Source organism: Thunnus thynnus, chromosome 3, assembly GCF_963924715.1.
Source record: "Thunnus thynnus chromosome 3, fThuThy2.1, whole genome shotgun sequence".
Lineage (NCBI taxonomy): Eukaryota > Metazoa > Chordata > Actinopteri > Scombriformes > Scombridae > Thunnus > Thunnus thynnus.
Genome location: NC_089519.1, coordinates 26174919 through 26198231, shown reverse-complemented (window position 1 = coordinate 26198231; position 23313 = coordinate 26174919). Strand labels below are relative to the sequence as shown.

Genomic DNA, 23313 nt, shown 5'->3' with positions numbered 1-23313 from the left:
TTGAACTCAGGAGCACAATTTTACCTTTATTTCAGTCTCTATTCTGAGATTTCTTTTCATAATTCTTTAATTTAATTGAATTTGGTCTCTTATCTACCTACTTGAGTATTATTATTTCATTATTTTGTGATTATTGGCTGCTGTAACAGTACAATATCCCACTAGGGTTATAGTTATCGCTTAGATAAACCTGCAATTCAGTCAGAACACTGAGGTCAAGATTTTAACCATTTATTGAAACATGTTTGTCTCTGTTCATGTAATGCTCCAGAACAAATCTGTTCTTGAGCTCACAAACCCCCCAGCAGAGCCTGACATACAGTACACAACATTTGATGAACATGAAAACATAAAATAATAAACATTTAAGTCCCTCTTAACTTGTTCCTACAGTTGAATGTTTGAGCTTGACTGTGCAAAACGATGTATATGCAGAGTTTGACACTAAAAGACTGTTTCTATGTTTATCCGCTGAAGGAGGAAAGTTTCTCTGTGGTCATTAAAAATCTGATATTAAGGGGCCCACAATCATGTTTTTTGACATCACAAATAGTTTGAAGACAAATCCTGGTCCAGTATTCAACTTACTCTGAGAATAGACTTTACAGTGAAGTAGGAGACATCTTGTGTCCAACAGGAAAACTTTAAAAATCAACAATATCTGCATATTCATTGATTCTTGGACTTTAACATGATAATTTAACTTTTTTTGTGGAAAACATGTCTTGAGGGGATCTTTAACAATTCATGACCAACTGACTTTAATACAGGAGGAGGCTGATGAGCTGGAGGGAGTTAAATTCTGAACTCAGTGTTGTTGTAGGGCTATAAGGACCAAGTGGCAACCTCCGGGGCTGAAAAATGCAGCCAATGCAGAAGTGCCAAAAACCTGCATCCTATCTAATGGCCATCAGGGGGCGACTTCACTGGCTGCAAAAAGATGTCTTATTGTATGGAAGTCAATGAGAAAATGACCCTACTTCTCACTTGATTTATTACCTCAGTAAACACTTTCCTAATGAATTTATGGTCTCAATTGCTAGTTTCAAGTCTTCTTCAATACAGCATGATGTTCATTTTGTAAATTATGGCCCCATTTAGAGTAAAATAGACAACAAAGCAACGTATGCTTTAGGGCGTGGCTACGTTGTGATTGACAAGTCGCTACCACAGCGACAATGTGCTTACGTAATGCAACATTGTGGTCGCCTAAAAACAGTCGTGTTCAGTGTTTGGTTGTAATAAAAGACCCATCAATGAGTCATATGATCAGTTTTTCCGGGGAGTACATTTTGTTTTAACGGTTTTAGGCCTGTTTTCGCTGGCAGAAATTAGAATTAGCATTAGCATTATCACTGTTAACCATAGATTGTAAATGCACCGTGCTAACCAAGCTAGCAGCTAGCGCTATGTTCAGCTCCACCCTCTCGTCCAAATATGGTCACTTCTGGCTCCAAAAATCAAACATGGCGACTGCCAAATCCAAGATGGCGATGGTCAAATCGCTACACTCGAGGCTTCAAAAAGGCAGTTCGCAAACCAATGGGTGACATCACGCTGACTATGTCCATATTTTTTACAGTATATGATAAGGACAGGATGAAGAGTACAAAATGATTACATAGAGTGTCTTTTGATAGAAGTAGGACATGGACATACATGACTGGAGGTTGTATTGAGCATGCAACTGTAACTGATTTTTTTGGCCACTTGGGGGCAGCAGAAACAAGCTGTGAACACAACACTGACCTATCATCACATTTTAAGTTGCGATCGTGCAATGTTTCATTTTTGAGGAGCTGTCATGACATCCATCTTATACAGTCAACGGTCTTTACCAACTCCCAAGAAAAATATCTGCCTCTTTAGTTGCTAAATACTCAAATATGTTCTCAAGGTAGTCGCTAACTGTGTCTGTTTGCTGTTTCATGCTGAGCAGGTAGTGTACTGTGGGTTTTTAGAGCTTTTTTGATAAAAACAAAACCCTATAGGCTATGAAAGCAGTGAGAGTGAAACAGTAAAGTTGTGGCCAGATGGCTAAACAATGAGCTGAAATTGGCTATAAAGAAGTAGAGGTTTGCTGCAGAGTCGGATGATAACTCTCTAGGGTCAACTTTAGCCTTTTTAAAGGAATAGTGTCAAACATTTGAAAAAAAAAAAAAAACTCATTTGCTTTCTTGCTGAGAGTTAGATGAGAAGATTTATACCACACTCATATCTGTCCATTTAAAACGAAGCTACAGCCAGCAGCTGGTTAGCTTAGCTTAGCATTACGACTAGAAAAAGGGGAAAACAGCTAGCCTGGCTCTGTATTTAAAGGTAAAAAAAATATCTGTCTACCAGCACCTCTAAAGCTCACTATTTAACATCTTGCTTGTGTAAACGATAAATAAATGTGGAACTGTTCCTTTAAGAGCCTTTAAAGCGAGACTACATAAATTTTGTATGATGAAAGTGGCCACATTATGGGACAAAGATAAAACACAGAGTAACAGCAGCAAAAGTACAGTAAAGATCAAAAAAGTGAGCAAACTGATTTTCAGTTACAGAAAAATATGTCATTAACTAACGTATTTTCATTAACTAGCATTAACCACCATAAGCAATTTGGTCATAACAGACCAAGTAGCTACAAAACTCCAGATTGTATTGAACTGAGAAAGTTAGTAGTTATATCAACAGTCACATAGTCTCACTTTAAGGTTGTTAAAATCACCTTATTCCACATTGCTGGACAGACTCATCTCGACTTACTCCAGCTCTTTGTTGAGCCTGTACGGAATGAATGACCGAATAAATGAATGAATGAATGAATGAATGAATGAATGAAGTTGTTATTATTGTGTCATGTATACAACTATACCCGGCCAGCATGGGCTTAGAAGACCCTGCACATTAATAAAAGCCAGATCCAGAATTTTACATATATATACATCACACACAAACAAACAAGGGTTTAAAAACAAAGAAAAGCCATTTCAATAATTTTCACTCTCAGATTGTCAAACTTTGATGTCTACAACATAATTCATTCAATATATATAAAATAATACTGGAGAGATCAGATCGTTCTGCCTTCTTTTCCAGGCTTTTGAGACAAAGTCACACTTTATTGTAATTAATGGGCACTTATGAATCAGTGAATATGATTACAGCTACAGTGTGTTATAGTATCATATTTGAGTTATCAATTGTTCATTAACTACACCAGTTGTCAATGCATTATAGGTTACATTATAGTGTTATACAACATTTATTCGGTGTCTTATAAACGCTAAATACGCAGGTTAAAATGATTAGAGCTGCAACTATTAATCAAGTCAATTAATGAATTAGTTGTCAACTACTGAATTAATTGCCAGCTATTTTGATAATCAATTGATCATTTGGAGTCATTTTTTAAGAAACAAATTCTCTGGTTCCAGCTTCTCAAATGTGAATATTTACTGGTTTCTTTAGTCCTCTACGACAGTAAACTGAATATATTTGGGTTGAGGACGTCATCTTGGGCTTTGGGAGACATTTTCTGACACTTTATAGACCAAACAGCTAATCAATTAATTGAGAAAATAATCAACAGATTAATCGATAATGAAAATGAGTAATTGTTAGTTGAAGCCCTAATAATAATACTTTACACTCAACCACATGAACATTGAACAACTCCAGTTTTTGAACAATTAACATTGAAGTTTGGCTGCTCATTATTAGTTTGTGACTTTGTTGGTAAAACAGCAACAAAGTCTAACTTTGCATCTTAAGACAAACATGATGGGGGTTTTTTTATTTTTACAGGGTCACAGGCAAACTTTAACTCCTCAGCAAAAAAAAACCTTCAGGCTGCAGTTTGTGCTCAGGACCCTCAGTCCTCTTCTCCTCGTCTCCCCCTCATCAATAGTCAAAGAACCTCCTATGTGAGATTATATAATGTCTCACGAAGCTTTTTCACAACATTTGGCTTCATGTGTGTAACGTCCTTCAGCTTTAACTTCTCTCCCTCCCCCCTCGGCTCCCACAGACCCGTTGACCGCTTCCCTTCTTCCTCCTGCCTCAAGTTTAGGTTCTCCCCCCTCCTTCCATCCATTGCACCCATCACTTTTTTAGTTTTGAGTATATCACACAAGCCTCATGTGGTTGCTGTGTGTGTGTGTGTGTGTGTGTGTATGTATGTGGTTTAAAGGAGGAGTTAAAGCGAGAGGAGGAGTTTGACTCCTTTGGCTCACCTGAATAATACCTTCTTTGTGAGCTTTGGCCTTATATAGTCACACTCAGATGCTTTCTCCCCTTGCACACCTTAATCCTATGTGCACACATATATATACTTAAATCATCCTATACCCACATCCATCCATCACCGACACCTAACGACGCCATGAGAGCCGGGGTGAGAGTGTTGCTGCTGCTCCTGGCAGTGACAGTTTGTGTGTCATCTGCTCAAACCAACAACAGCAACAATGACAACAAGCAGCAGCAGCAGCAGCAGAGGCAGCAGCAACAGCAGCAGCAACAGCAGCAGCAGCAGCAGCAACAGCAGCAGCAGCAGCAGCAGCAGCAGCGCAGCATCTGGGATGAGCCCATCCGATTCAGCACCAAGGCCAAGGACTCCTGCACCATGGTAGTGTCTGGAGCCGGGGACTATACTCGTCTGCGTGTCTCCTGCAAAGGTCCGAGCCAGGGTCAGAGCCCAGCACGCTCCTACTACTGCGACTTCCAGGGAAAACCCAACCTGTGCCGTGCCTACAACCTCAACCCTCGCCACTACTTCACCCAGATGATGTGGGAGTTGAGGAAGCTGAGCCATGCCTGCCAGGGGCCCAAAATCTACCGCCCACAGATGTGTAAGAAATACCCCGACGAGGCCCAGATGACCTTCCTGGCCACCTGGCCCAAGACCACCACCCCCAAACCCTCCAAGCCCGTCCAGGAGCCGCGCAAACCAGCAGTGCCTTCCCAGACCAAGCCCGTCACTACTCCTAAACCTGTCAAGCCTCAGCCACAGCCCGTCAAGCCCCAGCAGCCAAATAAGGGCACCCAGCAGCCAAGTAAGGGCACTCAGACCAGAAAAACTACCCATAAGCCTGGGAAGACCACTACTCGCCCCACAGAGCAGCCCGACTCCAAAGCTTCCCGCCTCGCCACAGAGTACTGCTGGAAGAGCTTCCACGGCATCTGCAGCTACTTCATCAGCTGGTTCCAAAACTGAGACGACACTGCAGACACAGGTGAGTGATGGAAAAATGAGGAAGGGGAAGAGGTGATGTTACAGAGAAAAGTTGGCAACAGGCATAGTGAAAAAGTTGGAATTAAAAGGGGGACAAAGACAGAAAATAGTAGTTTTTCTGTGGATGTATTATGATGAAAACCACTACAAAGTCAGAAAACATAGATAGAAGGAGTGATGACTTGCAAAAAAGGCAGATTAAATGTTATTCATTCCCTCAATGAATGAACTAAATTTAGACATTTTGCAGTAAAATCAAGTCTGAGTTTATGGAGCAATAAACCTTTATTTCACTTACATTTTAGAATTAATCTTGAAATTTAAAAGGTATGTATGATGTGTTCCTGAGTGCTTTTTTTATTGTTGTTTCAGGTTGGAAACACCAGCGACTCTTCTCGTCTATCTTTGACCTCTCCAGGATCTGTGTGGGAGCCTCTGGGGGTCACTCTGTCGCCTCGTGATGTCCGACTCCCTTCACACTGCAGCATCATACAGGCTGAGCATCTCCAAAAAAAAACTGCTGTGTGCGTTTAGCGGATGACTGCATGTTCTGTCATGTGGTGTAAATGTCATTTGTATCAACTCACAGCAAGACAAGAGAAACTATGGCAGGCATGTGATTATGTTTGTATATGATGTGATATTTCCTCCTCATGTCACATAAAAATGCAGGGAAATGTTTCAGGAGAGAAATTGTGAAGGTAAAGAGAATAAAGTCAGAGTGGTGAACTCTCCTCCTCTGTGTCGCTTCTTGTTTCTTTCTGCTGAGCTCAAACAAGCAGCAGTTTTCACACTCATTTATTCAAAAGAGTCCTTGTTTCTTTTCATCGCCCGGCTGTAACAACACGTCTGCTGCCGGCCGAGGAAGTTGTTAACAGTCCGAGTGAACCCAGACTGCAGTAAAGATAATACAGCTCAGTCACAGAAGGTGCCTGAGTGGAGCTAAACACTTCTTTGTATGACCTGATGAATTGAGTCTTAAGAGCCACCGTGTGCAGGAACAGAGGGGGTCTGTGTGGAGGCCAAAGACGAAAGTGACCGAACCACCGGTGTTGTTTTCCAACCCCCACCTCCCCCCAACACACACACATAATGGGTGAGAGTGGAAGCAGAAAATCACTTTTAAAGAGCTGCAATGACTAATCGATTTGTTGCCGACTGTTTTAATAATTGATTAATTGTTTTAAGTAATTTTTTAAGAAGAAATTTTCCATATTCTCTGGTTCCAGCTTCTCACAAGTGAATATTTTCAGTTTACTTTAGTTTTCTATGACAATAAACTGATTATCTTCGGGTTATGGACAGTTGCTCAGGACAAGACAAAACATTTAAGGTTTCTTCTTGGGCTTTGTGGAAACAATGATTTTACATTTTATAAACCAAACGATTGATCGAGAAAATAATCAACAGATTAATCGATAATGAAAACGATCATTACTTGCAGCCCTGCACTTTTACTCTCATCACTGTGCCTGTCTTTTAATATTTCAGTCTCATGATGTGCAACCAAACATTGTTCAAACACACATAATTTATTTGAATAAAGTTTCCAAAGATCAGACCAAAAATGTCAGAAGGAAAAGATGCACATGACATCTAAAATATTTTAAGGGAATGATGCAGCCATTAAAAACAGAATACTTCATATTTCACTCAGTTTAAACATCATGTAGATTCATTTAAGACTTTGAACAAGCTGATACAGAATAAACAGTATGTGATGGTGTCAGAGAGTGTGGAATAAGATGATTTTAACCATCTTAAAAGTATTTAATGAGAAACCGTGTGTAAAGGAACTATACTGTACTTTATACTGTTTTAGAGCTGAAGTTTCAGCTCTCCATAAATGTTGCATCTGGGGCTGTAACTAATGATTGTTTTCTTGATTAATTGTCAGAAAAAAGTGAAAAATGCCCATCAGTGGTGATGTCTTCAAATGTCTTGTTTTGTCTGATCAAAAATCTGAAATTCAGTCTAATGTCATGTGACACAGAAAAGTTCTAAATCCTCACATTTGAGAAGCTGCAACCAGCAAATATTTGGCATTTTTGCTTAAAAAAGTGCCTAAAAAGATTATTAGATTGTCAAAATAGTTGCAGAATCTGAGCTTTACAACACAGGTTCGTGGAAGTGTGTCATGGCTCAAACAAAGTAGATTTCTGAGGACCTTAGACAAAGAGTTGCTGATGCTCACCAGGCTGGAAAGGGTTACAAAACCATTTCTAAAGAGTTTGGACTCCACCAGTCGACTGCCAGGCAGATTGTGTACAAATAGAAGACATCCAACACCATTGTTACCCTCTCCAGGAGTGGTCAAACAACAAGAATCACACCAAGAGCAGGTATATAATAGTCCAGGAGGTCACAAGGGACCCCAGGGTAATGTCTAGGAAACTAAAGGTCTCTCTTGCAGTGACTACAGTCAATGTTCATGAGTCCATCATCAGGAGAACATTGAACATCAATGGTGAGCACGGCAGAGTTGCAAGGAGGAACCCACTACTCTCCAAAAAGAACATTACTATCATTTACAGTTTGCTCAAAACCACGTGGATAAGCCAGAAGGTTACTGGAAAAATGTTCTGTGGATGGATGGGACCAAAATCAAACTTTTCGGCTTGAATGAGAAGCGCTATGTTTGGCGATGAGCAAACGCTGCATTCCAGCACAAGAACCTTATCCTATCTGTGAAACATGGTGGTGGTAGTATCATGGTTTGGGCTGCTTTGCTGCCTCTGAACCAAGGCAGCTTGCAATCACTGAAGGAGCTATGCTTTCTGAGTTGTACCAGCAAATTCTACAGGAAAATGTCAAGGTATCTGTCTGTGAACTGAAGCTCAACAGAAAGTGGGTCATGCAGTAAGACAACGACCCTAAACACACAAGTCGCTCTACCAAAGAATGGTTAAAGCAGAAGACAGTGAATGTTTTGGAATGGCTGAGTCAAAGTCCTGACCTGAATCCTGTAGAAATGCTGTGGAAGGACCTGAAGCAGAGAGTTCATGCAAAGAAGCCCACTAAGGATAAATGGGCTAAAATTCCTCCAAGCTGATGTGCAGAGCTGATAAACAGTTACCGGAAACATTTGGTTTAAGTTATTGCTGCAAAAGGGGGTCACACCAGTTACTGAAAGCAAGGGTTCACATACTTTTGCCTCACACAAATATGTAAGATTGGATAATTTTCCTAATAAATAAATGAAAAAGTATAATGTTTTTGTCTCATTTGTTTAATTGGGTTCCCTTTTTCTACTTTTAGGACTTCTGTAAAAATCTGATCATTTATGCAGAAATAGAGAAAATTCTAAAGGGTTCACAAACTTTCAAGCAGCACTGATTGTACAGTGTGCCTTAAGCATTCTGGTTAACATATCAAGGGCACAAGATTTAATGTAATGTAATGTATAATGTATGTATGCTTATATATACATTTTTATTGGGCTACACACAGTCACCATTATTAATTCAGGGTGAGGTTGCTGTTGAACTTCTAGCTTCCACAAGATGGTGCTGCTGAGCAGAGAGGACATGGAGGGAGGACATGTTGATTTTTAAAATTGTTTTAATTTTTCTGTCTCCTACACACACACAATCATGTTTCCATCACTTCAGAGGACATTACATTGACTTACATTAATTTCCTGGAGACTTACCTTAACCTTATCTTAAGTTTAAACCAAGACTTCATCTTAAAATTTAATGATTTATGTTATGGGGATTTGATCTTTGTCCCCAAAAGGAAGACAAATCCCCACAATGTGACTGTGTAAATGTGTTATGTCCCCACAACATGAGTAAAACAAGTACACACGCACACGCACACACACACACACACACACACACACACACACACACTTAACAAACTGCACAGTCTCATTAGTAAATGTGTTAAAATAACAAATTCTATTATTTTGCAACAAGTTACTTATTTAACTGCATATAAATTAACTTGTGCTTTCCTTTATCTGATGCACAGCTCTTGTCTTCATTTATTTAAGAAAACGGTTTATTATTTTTTACGTAAAATGAAAATGTATAAACATTTTCTCAAAATGAGGACTGGCCTAAATGTCCTCACTCTCCAAAAATCTCATCATTTCAAAGGTCTAAAACTCTAATTAGTCCCTCATTGACATAATGCATTCCCAAACCTCTTACCCAAACCTTAACCAACTACATGCCTAACCTGAACGTGAACCTGAACCTGAACCTGAACTTGAACCTGACCCTAATTCTTACCTTAACCTTAAAACCAAGTCTCTACCCTCAAACATCCCTTTGAAGTTATGAGTTAAAATGTCCTCACTGTGATGGTTTCAAACTCCAATTTGTCCTCACAAAGACAGAAAGATACTCACAGCTTCCCTGTTTACTTTCACTAAATCTTCTACTACTGTTTAACTACAGTGACTCACAGTGATAAACTACTCGTAAGATTACTGGACACGTGCCCATGTGAGACTTATGTGGCTCCTTCCTCATTATTATTAAGTCTTTGTTCCTACCTGCAGCAGCTGTGTCATTCCTGTAATGAGAGGTGATGACGGGGTGGGGTGGCCTTTCCCTTGTAGAAAGTAAATGATGTGTAAATAACACCAAAAATGGTACATAAGTTCATAAGTTCACAATATTTAATTCATTCAGTGTCTTTCTATTCAGTGTTCAAAAACTATAATGAGACTGAAGTCTGCATGTTCACTCCTATATTAATCCAAACATGCCAATTTTAGTGGTGTTTAATCAATACAAATCCTTGGTTTGGTCTGTAATCTGAAAAGGACATTTAGTTTAACATACAGACAAAACTTCTGTATGTTTCAACTTTCCTGAAAGAGCGACTACAGAGAGAAATGCTGTAGATGAAGGAACAGGGGCTGCTACGTCTTTCTCATTACAGATACTTAGAAAAAAATTCAGAAAAAAGGGAGGGAGCCATAAGATTCTCAATATGTACACGAATACGGGCACCAACTGACATGAAGAACACAGAAAAGGCTTCGATCAGAAGCTACTCTGGATTGCAACGTGTTTCAAGCTTGGCGCTCTTCATCAGTGTAGCAGTGTAGTTTTATGTTAAAGTATCTCCAGAAACAGGGAAAAGGCAGGACATGATGTTGTAAATACATCAAACTGTGAAACCATGTATACAAAACAATGATAGGATGCTAATATTGTTGATAAAGAGTATTCAACATGTTGCTTTTAAGATTAGTGACATATCAAATACAAGAACATATGTAGTCTGGTGGTAGCCCACTCACTAAGTCAAAACAAGGTGGTCAGACACAATATACAGAACTATATACACATATATTGTAAGAGGGGGTTAGATGAAACGACACAGATCTAATTGCTCATAAAGTCCATGGAGAGACACTGCTCACTGGGAAGCCTTTTCCCACTGTTTTCCTGTGGATTTCTGGGTATTTTTGACTTTTCATATATCACACCAAAAGCACAGATGTAACTGATAACATTAATGATGACTCTGGTCCACTGAGGTGCCCCCGTAAGTCATGCGTACTGCCAGTACCAGTATACAAAATAACAGGGCTCTGGACCTGGAACACCTTGTTATTAGTGACACACCTGTTGTACAAGCAGCAATGTCTTCTGTGAGAAAAGGCTGATGAACAGGGATTACACTAGTTTAGGCATGTGCATTCAGGATTCTGACAATAGAAAATGAGTGTTGTCATTAACAGGCGGAAAAATTTGAAACTGACGCTGCCAACAAAAATTAAGGCTCCACCATGTGACAAGACGAAATACAGGAAGGACTGAATGTCAAAATGCTGTGAACGAGTTAACTCTATGGACAACCAGCTGAGAGTTTATGGGGAGAGAAGGAGCTGACGGACATCTGGTAAATGTGTCAATGTTTGATAGACAGAGGTGCTAAAGGCCAAAGTGTGAAAGCAGACATTTCTAAAAACTTGCTAAGACAAGACAAACATTATTCAGTGTACTATATCCAATATCCTCAAAAGCAATTGTCCAATCAGAAAACAGTCATGACTGGTGTAATTTTTCACCAGAGCAGCGATGAATTTGCACAAGAAATTGCTATAATTTAATAAACATTTTACAGGAAGACATTTTGTCACAGTAGAAAAAGCTCAGGTGTATTTAGCTGCTTCAGTTTCAGGGTCCTGATGTGCATGCCAGCTCACTATCACACTATCATGGCTTACTGGGACACTTGCAGAGGCATCATTGATGTTATTAGTAACACCTGTGCTTTTCCTACTATGACAAGTCAAACTGTCTGCTATGAAAAAGGCCTAAAACTGTATATTTTATATATATATATTTTATATATATGTATATTCAAGACTATTTAAGGCCTTGACATCAGATCATTTCAGTCATTTTAAGGCTTTTCAATAGACGCTTTTGCTATATACAAGACACGTTTCCTTCCAGTGTTTGATTCTCTCCAGTTTATACACTCCTATAATTAGCCTGTTAAAGAACCATAAAAAAGAAGTTCCTCTGTTTTATTATTTGAGCAGTGCGGTTCTCATAGCAGTATTAGCAGTACAGAGCAGTGGTGGATGATTTTGTGGAGTGGTCTGGAAGAAATCATCTGCGTCTGAACGTGGCCAAGATCCGGGAGACGGTGATCGACTTCAGAAGGAAGAGGACGGCTACACAACCCCTGTGCATTCTGGGAGAGGATGTTGGCGTGATGGAGGACTACAATTACCTGGGCATCCACATTGACAGCAGACTGAACTGGAAGACCAACACTGAGGCTGAGAAAGCGGAGATGATTCAATGTGTGCAGCAAGATTTTGGAAATCTTCTACCGGTCTGTGCACTGAACCTCACTGTAGTCTGCTGGGGGAGCCGGCGACACCAACAGACTTAATAAACTGACCGGCTCCGTAATTGGCTGCAAACCAGACACCTTTGAAGTTATGGTGGAAAGGAGGACACTGAATAATTATGGATAATCCTGACCTGCCTCTCCACCACCTACTGGACAGACAGTGGAGCACTTTCTCTAATAGACTGGTTCAGCTTCAGGAAATCTTTCCTGCTAAAAGCAATAATTATATGTTGTGTTTATTTTTCTATAGATATATATTTCTCTCTTCTAGTGTTGATATGTATATGTTCTGTGTATTTACTCTCCTGTGCAGTGGATAGCCTGCTGCTGTAACACAAGAAAAGTACATCAATAAAGTACATCTATCTATCTATCTATCTATCTATCTATCTATCTGTCTGTCTGTCTGTCTGTCTGTCTGTGTATCTATCTTAATACATAGGAAAGTGCTCATTTAATTTTCATTTCCAGAAAAAAATGAAAAAACATTACCAGCTGTGGGCCTGACTAGTAACTATGCGGACAAAGCAATAAAACAGCAAAAAGACCAACAGAAAGTTTAAGATGAATGACGTGAGGTCATTAAATGTGTTTTTTTGTCCAATAAAACTTCAAAATATTCCATCTGCTGTCATGTAAGACCAAGAAAAGCAGCCAATTATCACATTTAAGAAACCATTAAAGTGTTGGCATTTTTGCTTTAAAAATGACTCTGTTCTTAACTTTTTAATTTCCTTTGAAACGTTTCTTTGAAATTACATTTTAATGCTTTTAAGCTGTTCTCATTTGTTTTACGTTTTAATGCATTAAAGCACTTTTAATTGCTCTTGTGTATGAAACGTGTTACATAAATAAAACCTGCCTCAAACAACTAATCGATTATCAAAACAGTCGCTGATTAATATTCTTCCAACTGCTAATAATAATATCTGAGCTCCTCGCGGCTGAGCGCAGCAGCGGATTGGTGGAGAGTCGCAGTCGAGCCCCCCAAGACGCGTCCTCGTGTGCCTGCGCATGCGTGTGAGGTGGAGTTAAAATGTGGTAATCTGCCTTTTTAAACTCTTCACAATAACCTGTGTAAACACGCACATCCATCATCAGTTCCAGTTTACAGCCTCTTTGATCTTCAGATGAACTTTGTGTGTCAGGAAGGCGGGAGTTCACCGCATTCCCTTCCTCCTGAAAGCATGACTGCAAAGATTTCTCTCAATGGATTTGCGTGCTCGTGTGTGTGTGTGTGTGTGTGTGTGTGTGTGTGTTATTGGGCGGGAGAGGTGGGCGTGCCGCAGCATTTATGTATGAAAGCCATGTGCGAGACCACGGAGAGCCACAAGCAGCAGCTTTACGCACAGCGACACTTGTTATTTTTGGTGAGTAGAATAAAAAAGAGAAGTTGTGACTTTCTGTGTATGTATGGATCTTTGCTCCTCACTACAGTTTCTAAAAGTTCAGCTCTGGATCTGCAGCTTTTTAAATGCGTAATTTGGCACAACGCCATCGTCAGCCAGGGGAACAGCATTTATTTATTACTAATTTCTTATATAAATCACTTTTTATTTCTCTGGATGCCGTCTTTAGTGGGAAAAAAACGTTTATATTTTCTGTTTTGCATTTTTGAACATTTTGTACTCAATAATGACATCACACCAGTTTATTAACCACGTGCGTCACCGGGGTCCCTAAACGTCTTTAACCATCCTCTGTCCTCCAGGTGAGACTTTATCTACTGTAAGAAGATGTTACTGCTGAGGACTTTGGCTCCGTGTTTGCTGATGGCCTTCCTCGCGCAGCAGGTCTCTCTGTCCTCTGGTGCGCGCGGTAAAGGACGCACTGCAGAGGAGCGCGGAGCGGACCGGACCGTGACTCCAGCGCCGGGCAGAGCGCAGAGGAGCGGAGGCAAAAGCGCAGCACCAGCGGCAGCAGCGACCGGCCGCGGGAAGTTCTCCACCAAGGACAAGATGCAGTGCACGTGGGGGGCGAGAGACGTCGGTGACACCGTGAAGCTGTCGGTCAAATGCGAGAACCCGGAGGCGCGCGTCAAAGGCGGAGTCACTGAGCTCAGGTGTGACTACAACGCCAAACCTCAGAGCTGCCCGGGCTACCAGTCCGACCCCAGGGGCTTCTGGAAACAGGTGGCCCGCGCGCTCAAAAAGCTTAAGGGCAAACTGTGCAAGGATGACCGCGCGCTGGTGAGGACCGGCATGTGCAAGCGCGCGCCCCGGGATGCACACTTCAAACTTGACATCTCCAGCTCCGTGGCCTCCGCTCAGTCCGGAGATGTGGAGCCTCCCCGGCCGCCGCCACCTCGACGCGCCTCCACCGCGGCTCCTGCCGGATCGACAGCGTGCACGAGGCGCGCGGACCACCGGCAGAAGGCTGAAGAGTACTGCAACAACGCGTGGGCCAGCGTGTGCTCTTTCTTTTTCTCCATGCTGCAAAGTGACGACTGTTAACTTCAGGAAGGACGTGAGGACATGAGATGACTGACAGCAGAGAAACCCGTTCAGGACTCCTCGTGTTTATAGAAAGTGCATACGTCACACACATTTTAATCGGTAATCAATACAAACTGCAGAAGTGAATGATTCTCAGTCACCAAGTTCACGCAGTTGCGCATATTAACGGGTATTTGTCAGTTGTTCTGCTGTGAATGTGGCTCAGCAAATGTGAACTGAAGATTTATAATTTGCATTATATTAGTAAATAGTAAATTATCACCAGTGGTGGAAAGTAGCAGATCTTCATTTATTTGTACTTTATGCTACTTTATCCTTCTACTCAGAGTTTATACCATTGAGATTATGATGTATTGTTATAGATTTAACGACACAAAAGTTCATAAAGCAGTTAAAATCAGATTTATATGATGCCATTAAAATCCTGTTTACAAACTGTATGATGTAAATAATGTAATATATACACAAATAACACTTAAAACAATACATTAAAAAGTCAAAAGATGATGTTAAAAAGAACATTTGCTCAAGTGAAGCTGCAGACATTTCATCAGCAAATTGTACTTAAATATTTTTAACATTTTCTTTTCAGTTTTTAACATATTGAGGCAGAAGACACGATGCAGTTATAACAAACTACAAACAAACACACACACAGAGTCACTAAAACACAATAGATAAAAGATGTAATCTGGACTTTGATAAGTGTGATTGGTGAACACCTCCATAATGAATCAGCTGGTTTCTACCATTGATCGAGTGTAAATCTCTCAGTGCCTCGTTCACCACCCCTCACGTCTTTCAGGTTTTACATGTGACTCCATAAGATGATCACTAAACACAGATGGCGCCTTGTGATGTCACAAAATGACAAAATGACTCAATGCTCTGAAAAGGTTTTGAATCTTGGATCTGAGTGAAAAATTTAAATGTGTTTACTTGTAATGGAGTGTTTGTACCTTGTGGTGTTGCTATTTTTTACTGTAGTAAAGAGCTTGAATGCTTTTTCCACTGCTGTTTATCACACAGAAATGAAGATTGATGATTATGTAGAGTTGTAGTTTGTTCTACCTCTGGTTCATTTTATCAATCAACCACGATTAGCATATAAACATCACTGTATATATGCACTACAAATAAATATTTTCTATTTATACAATGTGCTTTGTTTTCTATACCAGTATGAAACATGTGACTGTGTACACATAACTACTCATTTTCCATTTTATTAAGCAAATTTAGTTTATTATTGAGCCCCTTTTGAGTCAGGTTTTATTAAAACAAGTGAAAAAACTTCAAATATTTTCTAAAAATGACTTTTAGTATCTCAAAAGGAGGACGAATAAGGCTGATCACTGCACTGAAATCAAGAAAAATGACAGCAACTCTTTAAAGAAGTTGATTTGTGTTGGAAACAGGATGAAATAGTTAAAAAAATTTTCACTTGTTTTAAGAAAATAACACTTTTAGGACTTAATAATGAACAAAAGTTGCTTTTCTTTTAGCAGTGTCATCATATATTATCAAGAGCAAAAGTAAAACATCATCTACCTTCCTGTCATCTCAAGCTTAGTTCAGCGTTTGACGTAACAAACATGCTTTTCTGCAGACTTCTCACCCACTGCCATCAGATTAAAGCACCACACACACATAATGAAACACTTTGGGGTTTTTTTAATACACACAAGTGGAGCGATTGTACACGGCGGCTGAATATAGGGGTTGTTCCTCCAGTTTCCTTCTTTAATCACTAACACAGCTGCATTAGAGTAGAGACCATTTCTATAAAGGAAGATTGAAGGTAAAGACGTCTCTAATCCAGCTGTGTGTGTTTGTGTGTGTGTGTAAAATGTGTAATCCCGGAACAAGTGCAACCCCAGATGTGGATTTTATGTTTTCCTGTCGGCTCTTGACCTTCATCACCTCTCACCTGCTGCTCTTTGTCCCCTCAGACAGACACTTTAAAAAAAAAAAAAAAAGCCAACTGGAGAACGATTTCCACCTTTCTTTTTTTTTTTACGGAAGTCCGCTCTCTTTGATGGCACAAAAGGGATTTATGTAGACATATTGTTTTACGGACCACTTCTCCAGAACTGAAGGACACATTCCAGCACCACCACACAGGCGGGGAGGAAGTAGTTAGAGGTTAGAGGTCAAGGGTGAAGAAGGAAATGAGGATACCATCCTGCTGTAAGGGTCAGACGCCTCCTCCCCACCTCTACTACTACGAGTCATGTGGGTTTATTTCTTTTATCTTCTGGCTCTTTGATCAAAAGAAGATCCACTGGCGGGGTAATGTACTCCAGGATCAGTTCAGTTTAGAGAGTGGTTGAACTGCGGCATTGTAAATCACATTCAGGATGGAGCTTTTAACCCAAACTCCACTTCAAAAGGTTGAGTTTTGCAGTTTTTAGCTGTGGACTTGGATAATAATGTTTAACTGTGCTCATACAGTATGTGTACTCTGCCATCTGAGTATGATTACAACAAAGCAAGAAAGAGAAAACAGGAAAACAAACAAATAAAATACAGCAAGGAGAGTAACCTGAGTACCAGACCGATTTCCGTCCTGTTCCTGTAGAAGATATACATGTTACATGATAGATGTGTTTGACAGATAGCGTATGTAACCGCATCTTTAAAGGATAGGTCAACAATTTTTCAACTTTTTCCTAAAACAACAGCCAAGTTCCCATTATCATGAACATTGAAACATGTTTTTCCTGCTGTAATCGTCCCTCCTGTTCATAGAAGATCCCTTCCAAACATGTTTACAATGTAAGTGATGGGGGACAAAATCCACAGTCCTAATCTGTGCAAAAATGTATTAAGTTTATTTGGAGCTAATATGAAGATTCAGCCATCCAAATGAGTCAAATCAAGGAGATATCTTTCAACAGTACAGTCTTTTTAGTGACAAAGTCCCTCTTTTTGTTGCAATCCTTCCACTGTGGAAAATATCTGATTTGGACTGTGGATTTTGTTCCCCATCACTAACATTGTAAGCACATTTAAAGGGGATCTTCTAATGGTCAGTATGAACAGGAAGAATGATTACAGCAAGCTAAACCTGTTTCAATGTTCATTTGGGCTCCTGATTGTTGTTTTAAGACAGACGTGAACCAAACCTTTAACACCTAATCTCCAACGGACAGTTAGTCCAGATTTCCAACAATATTAACTTGATTTCTGGTCGATTTGTCTGTTTCTGTATTAGGTTTTACAACTGTTGGTCAGACAAAACAAGCACTTTAAAGACATTACCTTAGGCTCTGGAAAGTTGTGGTGAACACTTGTTATTATTTTCTGACATTTTACGCACAAATGGTTAATGAATTAATAGTAAAAAAAAAAGAAAAACGGAATAATTGATTCTCTTAAACTCCTAGAAGGACCATCCTAATGTTTGAAAAGACTGTGTTTGTGCGAGATGAAAGACAACATTATGGCAAGGGATTGCTTATGATGTGGTATTTATAGTGATTTATAGTCACATGATGAATCAGTGAAACGTATCTAAGGGATACAGAAACGGCGTCAGACACCACCCTGATGGAGGAGAGATAGCCAAAAACATTTGGTGAATAAAGTGTACACTGGTTACACTGGTCACACTGGTCTGCACCTCGCTGTGTGTGCGTTCTCAGAGCAGAAAACTGCCTTTGAACCACAATCACTGAGACTCCAGAGTCGGTACTTATAGGAGACCCTCTGTAGTGAACTGTGGGAGAAAAGTGCTTTAAGTGGTTTCTGTGGCTTTTTCATGTATGTACATTAAAGAACTGTGATAGTAAAAAACAAAGAGAGTGACTGTGACTGAAAATAGAATTAAAATAAAAACAAATGTTCTATTTTTTTCATGCAGTTGAGCAAAACAAACCTCAGACCTCATTACAGAGTCATTACATGTGGGGTGGGTGTGGTCATGGTGTAGCTTCCTGTTCGCGTTAAGGCAGTTTGATTCACACACTCAAACATCAACAGGTCAGCAGGTCTGATGAAAGAACGTTAAACACTGATAAAAACAACTACTTGACTGTAAGATTAGTGACATGTTTGATTTTAAGCAGTATCAACTTGTGCACCCTGATACGTAAAGACGCACAAATTTTCAAAATCACAGTGAGGCTTTGCTCCAAAGTAGATAATAATCAAAGTGGGAGGAAAAAAACATCATTTTCATTCTGTATTTTGTACGACATCCATGTTATTTTACCTTTGTTTATTTGACACAATCAAAGAGAAAGAGAGAGAGGTCAAACATATCTACAAAATGTCAAGAATCCCACAAGAAACTCCAAGACTTATTTCTATTGTTGTCCTTGATGTAACAGTCTGGTCGCCAGAATAAAACTTTGGCATTGTACTTTTCTGGAAACCACGGATACGTTGAATATCTACATTTCAACATGTGTAATATGTAGCATATCACCATTTCTAAAAGTGACTTTCTTATTAGGAGGAGAAGAGGTCGGTGGATTGTTAGGAAGTTTGTTGGCGGAAAGTTGTAAATCAGCAGAGAGTACGATTCAAGACCACCTTGAAATCACCTCAAAACCGATGCCCGCTACCCGTTTCAACCGACAAACCGGGTGTTTCTAGCTAGACGTCAGGACATTTGCAGCTGTCCAAACCATGATCTTTCCCTAACCCTAACCAAGTGGTTTTTAAACTTAACCAGACCTCAACCACAGTGTTGTCACATCATAAAACATCATTATTCAGCTGATAACGGCCGACATTGAAACATAGACATTCAACGTATCTGTGGTTCGCAGAAATGTACAATGCCAATGTTTTATTCTGGCGATTGGGTTGGATGTAAAGACAACATTGATGCAGGAGTCCAGGTGCAGAGGCGACGTCGTACTGCCCTCAAATCTATACGACAAATACAATAGTTAGTTCATCTTACATTAAAGCTTCACATCTTTCAACCTTCACACTCAGAGATTGTAATGCATTCATTCATTAAAAAAGAGTCAAGTCAAGATTACTCAATTGGGTATTTTTCTCTGACTTTTCAAAGCTCATCCTGAGCCTAAAAAACATTATACGTACGATAGCTTTACAGGTTAAGCGCTCCCCATGACATACTTAAATACACAATATGTAATTTCAGCCGCTAGGGGTCTCTCAATCAAAACAATAACAAAAGACAGAGTGTGATGACGTTGTGAAGTAGCGTGGGATCATGGGAGTTGTTGACTTCATTGTTAAACAATCGGCTTCTTCGGGATAGGATTACTTCAGTGTTCATCGTTCAGGAGATTTTTACAGGGAGCTGAATTATCGGTAGAGGTCTCCTCCACTCCAAAACAAACGGACCCAGTCATTAAAACAGGTGAAAACACTGAATAAAACAGTTTCACGTAAAAAATCAGTGTTTCTCCGACGATGTTCCATGAGTACCAGACTTCTGGGAGGGGCTGCTAGCCAAGCTGCTACTAACGTTTGTTCAGCTTGTTTCTCTGATAACTTAAGATCCAGAAGTCCAATGACTAAAATTCTTCATCTGGTTAAAAGATACAGTTAAAATCAACCAAGATCTAAAAAGTTTATCATAAAAATGTGGCTTAAAACTGAATAAAAGTCCATCGACCACAACACCAATGTATTTTCTTGTATGGGTATACTCTTTGCTAGAGGGAGTATGACGCCATTGACAGGCGATCAAATGAAACAGACCATTACCTTGATTAAAATTACAGATTTCTCTGGATTTGAAAATTGTTGGAAACATTTGGGATAATGTAAGTACACAACTCGACAAAATATATAACATAGGTCTAGTTGTTTTTAGACATTTTAATGTGGAACAGTTACATATTATAGCTTTAACTGACTTTGATGTGTAAAATTGGCGGAGTGCCCCTTTAATCACATACTGTACTGTTTGTTGTTGATGCGTAGAGCTACTACGCACTAGTAGCTGCTCTTTGAAGACAAATACCAACAAACTGCCTCCAACCTTGTAATATCCTGTAACAAGTGAAGACATCCCAGCTCATCTGAGTCATATTTAGGCATGTTTGCCCTTTTCTAGCTCATATCCGGTGTAACAGGTACATGTCTCGTCTTGATTCTGTCTCTCTCTGAGGGAGGTAGTGTCAGTGCTTTACAAACTAAACACCTGTGTCAGCAGCAGCCTTTGATTCCTCCGCTCAAAGTAGACAGCAGATCCACCTGTTTTCTTTCTTCTGTCTTCAGTCCATCCTGTGCTTGTAGACATAAAATCCATGTGTGTTTTTTCCTGATGAATGAAACATGTGCAAACACGTTTCTGAGGGTTTAAGCCTGATGATTTTTTTTCTGTAGCTCTTTTAATGTGAATGTTCTTCTTCTAAGTGTTTATAGTTCCAGACTTTCAAAGAAACTGGTCTTTGCCACAGTTTGGATACAAAGAAGGAGAAAATATAAGACAAGGGAGGCTTTGTTGGCTATGCTACCATCAACAGAAACAAGAAAAAGCAACAGAGTCAACAAGTCGTCATCGTTTCATGAGCTGCAAGGACGCTCGTTTACAAAGAGACTGAGATTATAGAACAGCTACTTTATGTTTCAGCTGAGATATTTTGTGTCAGCAGCTGTTGACCAAAAGTTTCTCAAGGCTAAAATGATCTTAGCCTTAAGATGTTTTTGGAAACCGGGTAACAATCAAAGAGTTGTGTTTTTGTTTGTTTGTTTGTTTTATTGATTTTTAAAATTTGTGGAGGATTATCAAGTAATTAACAAGAATAAGGCAAATATTAGAGGAAAGTGTTACAAATAAACACAATTTGTTATATTATAAACTTAATTTTACACTAGCCTTTTTAGCACAGCCTGAAGAATACGTCACTTTGCATTTCACTGCACATATTATGTGAATTTTGTGTATCAGGAATTATTTTTTGTTTCCTTCTATCCTGTGACTCTTCACATGACCCCTGAGATTAATATCTTGACTATGCTGACTCCCTGGTTGGGAATCACACCTCTAAAAGGTTTCCTCTGATATCTACAGTAACTAAATTTATTCACACTGGTTCCACATAAGATCTAATTCAACATTCCTGTGATCACTTTCAGATCAGAGAGCTGCTGCAGCGTTGTGTCACCAGGAAGTCTCTGAGGCTCTGATGATGATGGCCTGTTTGGTTGTTCCTCCCTCCAGGCCTAAAAGTGGCTCCTGAACTTTAGAAACTTCAGAACTTATTCACTTTGGATTAGAGCTGCAACGACTAGTTGATTAATTGATTAGTCGAACAACAAAATGTTAATCAGCAATGGTTTTGATAATTGATTTAAGCAATCTTTTGAGCAAAAATGGCAAAAATTTCCAGATTCCAGCTTCCCAAATGTGAATATTTTCTGGTTTTCATACTTGTCTATGATAATTAAGACATTATCTTTGGGTTTTAGACAAAACAAGACACTTTGAAGAACAACCATGGGCTCTGGGACATTAGCGTGGACATTTTTGCAGTTTGCTGACATTTTATGAACCACACAAATAATCAATTAATCAAGAAAATAATCAGTAGATTAGAGTTAGTTGAAGCCCTACTTTGGATTTAAGACCTGTGGACACTTGAAGAAGTGACTGTGCTCTGATTGCTGTTTTGTACCCATTTTCAACCAACATCAACAGATAAAACATAAACAGTTCATTGGACACTGAATTTTCTTGCAAAAAATTTGATGTTGAATCCAAATTAGCACATTAATCTTTCTGTTGTTTAGGAAATGTTAGTTTATATTATATCATGTTTCTGGTTTATTGTTATGTGATCTACATTCAGTGATGGTCACCTTGCTTGCAGGTCTACTTTTGTTTTTATTTTATTGTTGTCTGTAAGTTATGTCTGTGGTTTCTTTCTAATAAGGCGCTTAATGACATTTGAAGCTGGTTGGTGAAATTAAATTTCCATTGAGTGTGACTTCAAAGTCTTTTAAATTAATAGAGATTAAAACCTATATGATGGGATGAAGAACCTGAAGAAAGAACCTGAGGCTGTTTCCGAGCAGCCTGCCAGCACGCCTTCAGGAATTTGGGTGTTATGGATTTGTGACAACTTCCATCACCTGATTACTCTTAAATCTACGGATTTGTAGTCACGACTTTATGTCAGGTCATGAAAGCAGCTGAGAAAAGCCGCCTGTGGCTCTCATGCTCTTTCCTAGAAGGTAGCACTCAGCGAGGCTTTGCTAATCTATGTCTGAATGAATTATGTTTTATTTTTTTGGTATTTTGTATGTTGCTACATCAAACTAACATGAAGGCGTTGATCATCTTCTTCTTACATCCCGTTAAGATGCAAAAACACAAATGGATGGCCAACATCAACTGACACCTCCAGAGCAGCTTTAATGATCCCTGGTATAGATGCTACACATTACTAGAACTTGACTGGAAGGACAAACATCGTTCTTCCCTCATGTGATGTTTTAGAGAGCGCTGTTTTACATGTTGCTCCAAAATCTACCATATGTGTTCCAGATCTGGTGACTGTGAAGGCCACTTCATTCACATCCCTCAGTGAACATGATAAACTTTATTACAAACATTACATCAGCATGTTAGCATGCCTATGCTAGCATTTAGCTCAAAGCACTGTGTGCCTAATTACAGCCTCACAGAGCTGTTAGCATGACTGTAGACCACATCTCTGTAGGGTTAGGGTTATTCAGCTTTCAATGTGCATCTTTGCCGTTAGTCAAACATCTTAGATTTACATCTTCTCTTATCATCTTCACCCAAAATTGGGGTCAACTAGGCCTGTTCAACACTTTCATCTGTCTCAAAGAGCCTGAAAGGAT

The 23313-nt window shown here is 39.6% G+C and overlaps 2 protein-coding genes across 2 annotated transcripts; both read left to right on the top strand.

The window, feature by feature from the left end:
* The first annotated feature begins 4217 nt into the window (after nt 1-4217).
* Nucleotides 4218-5955, top strand: fgfbp2b (fibroblast growth factor binding protein 2b). Its single transcript, XM_067585966.1, has 2 exons — nt 4218-5222; nt 5594-5955. Exon 1 carries the CDS (start codon nt 4373-4375, stop codon nt 5201-5203), a length of 831 nt encoding a protein of 276 aa, XP_067442067.1. The 5' UTR covers nt 4218-4372; the 3' UTR covers nt 5204-5222; nt 5594-5955.
* Nucleotides 5956-13340: 7385 nt separating this feature from the next.
* On the top strand, nt 13341-15670 carry fgfbp1b (fibroblast growth factor binding protein 1b). The gene is made up of 2 exons (XM_067585015.1): nt 13341-13425; nt 13767-15670. Exon 2 carries the CDS (start codon nt 13792-13794, stop codon nt 14506-14508), a length of 717 nt encoding a protein of 238 aa, XP_067441116.1. The 5' UTR covers nt 13341-13425; nt 13767-13791; the 3' UTR covers nt 14509-15670.
* The last annotated feature ends 7643 nt before the right edge of the window (nt 15671-23313 follow it).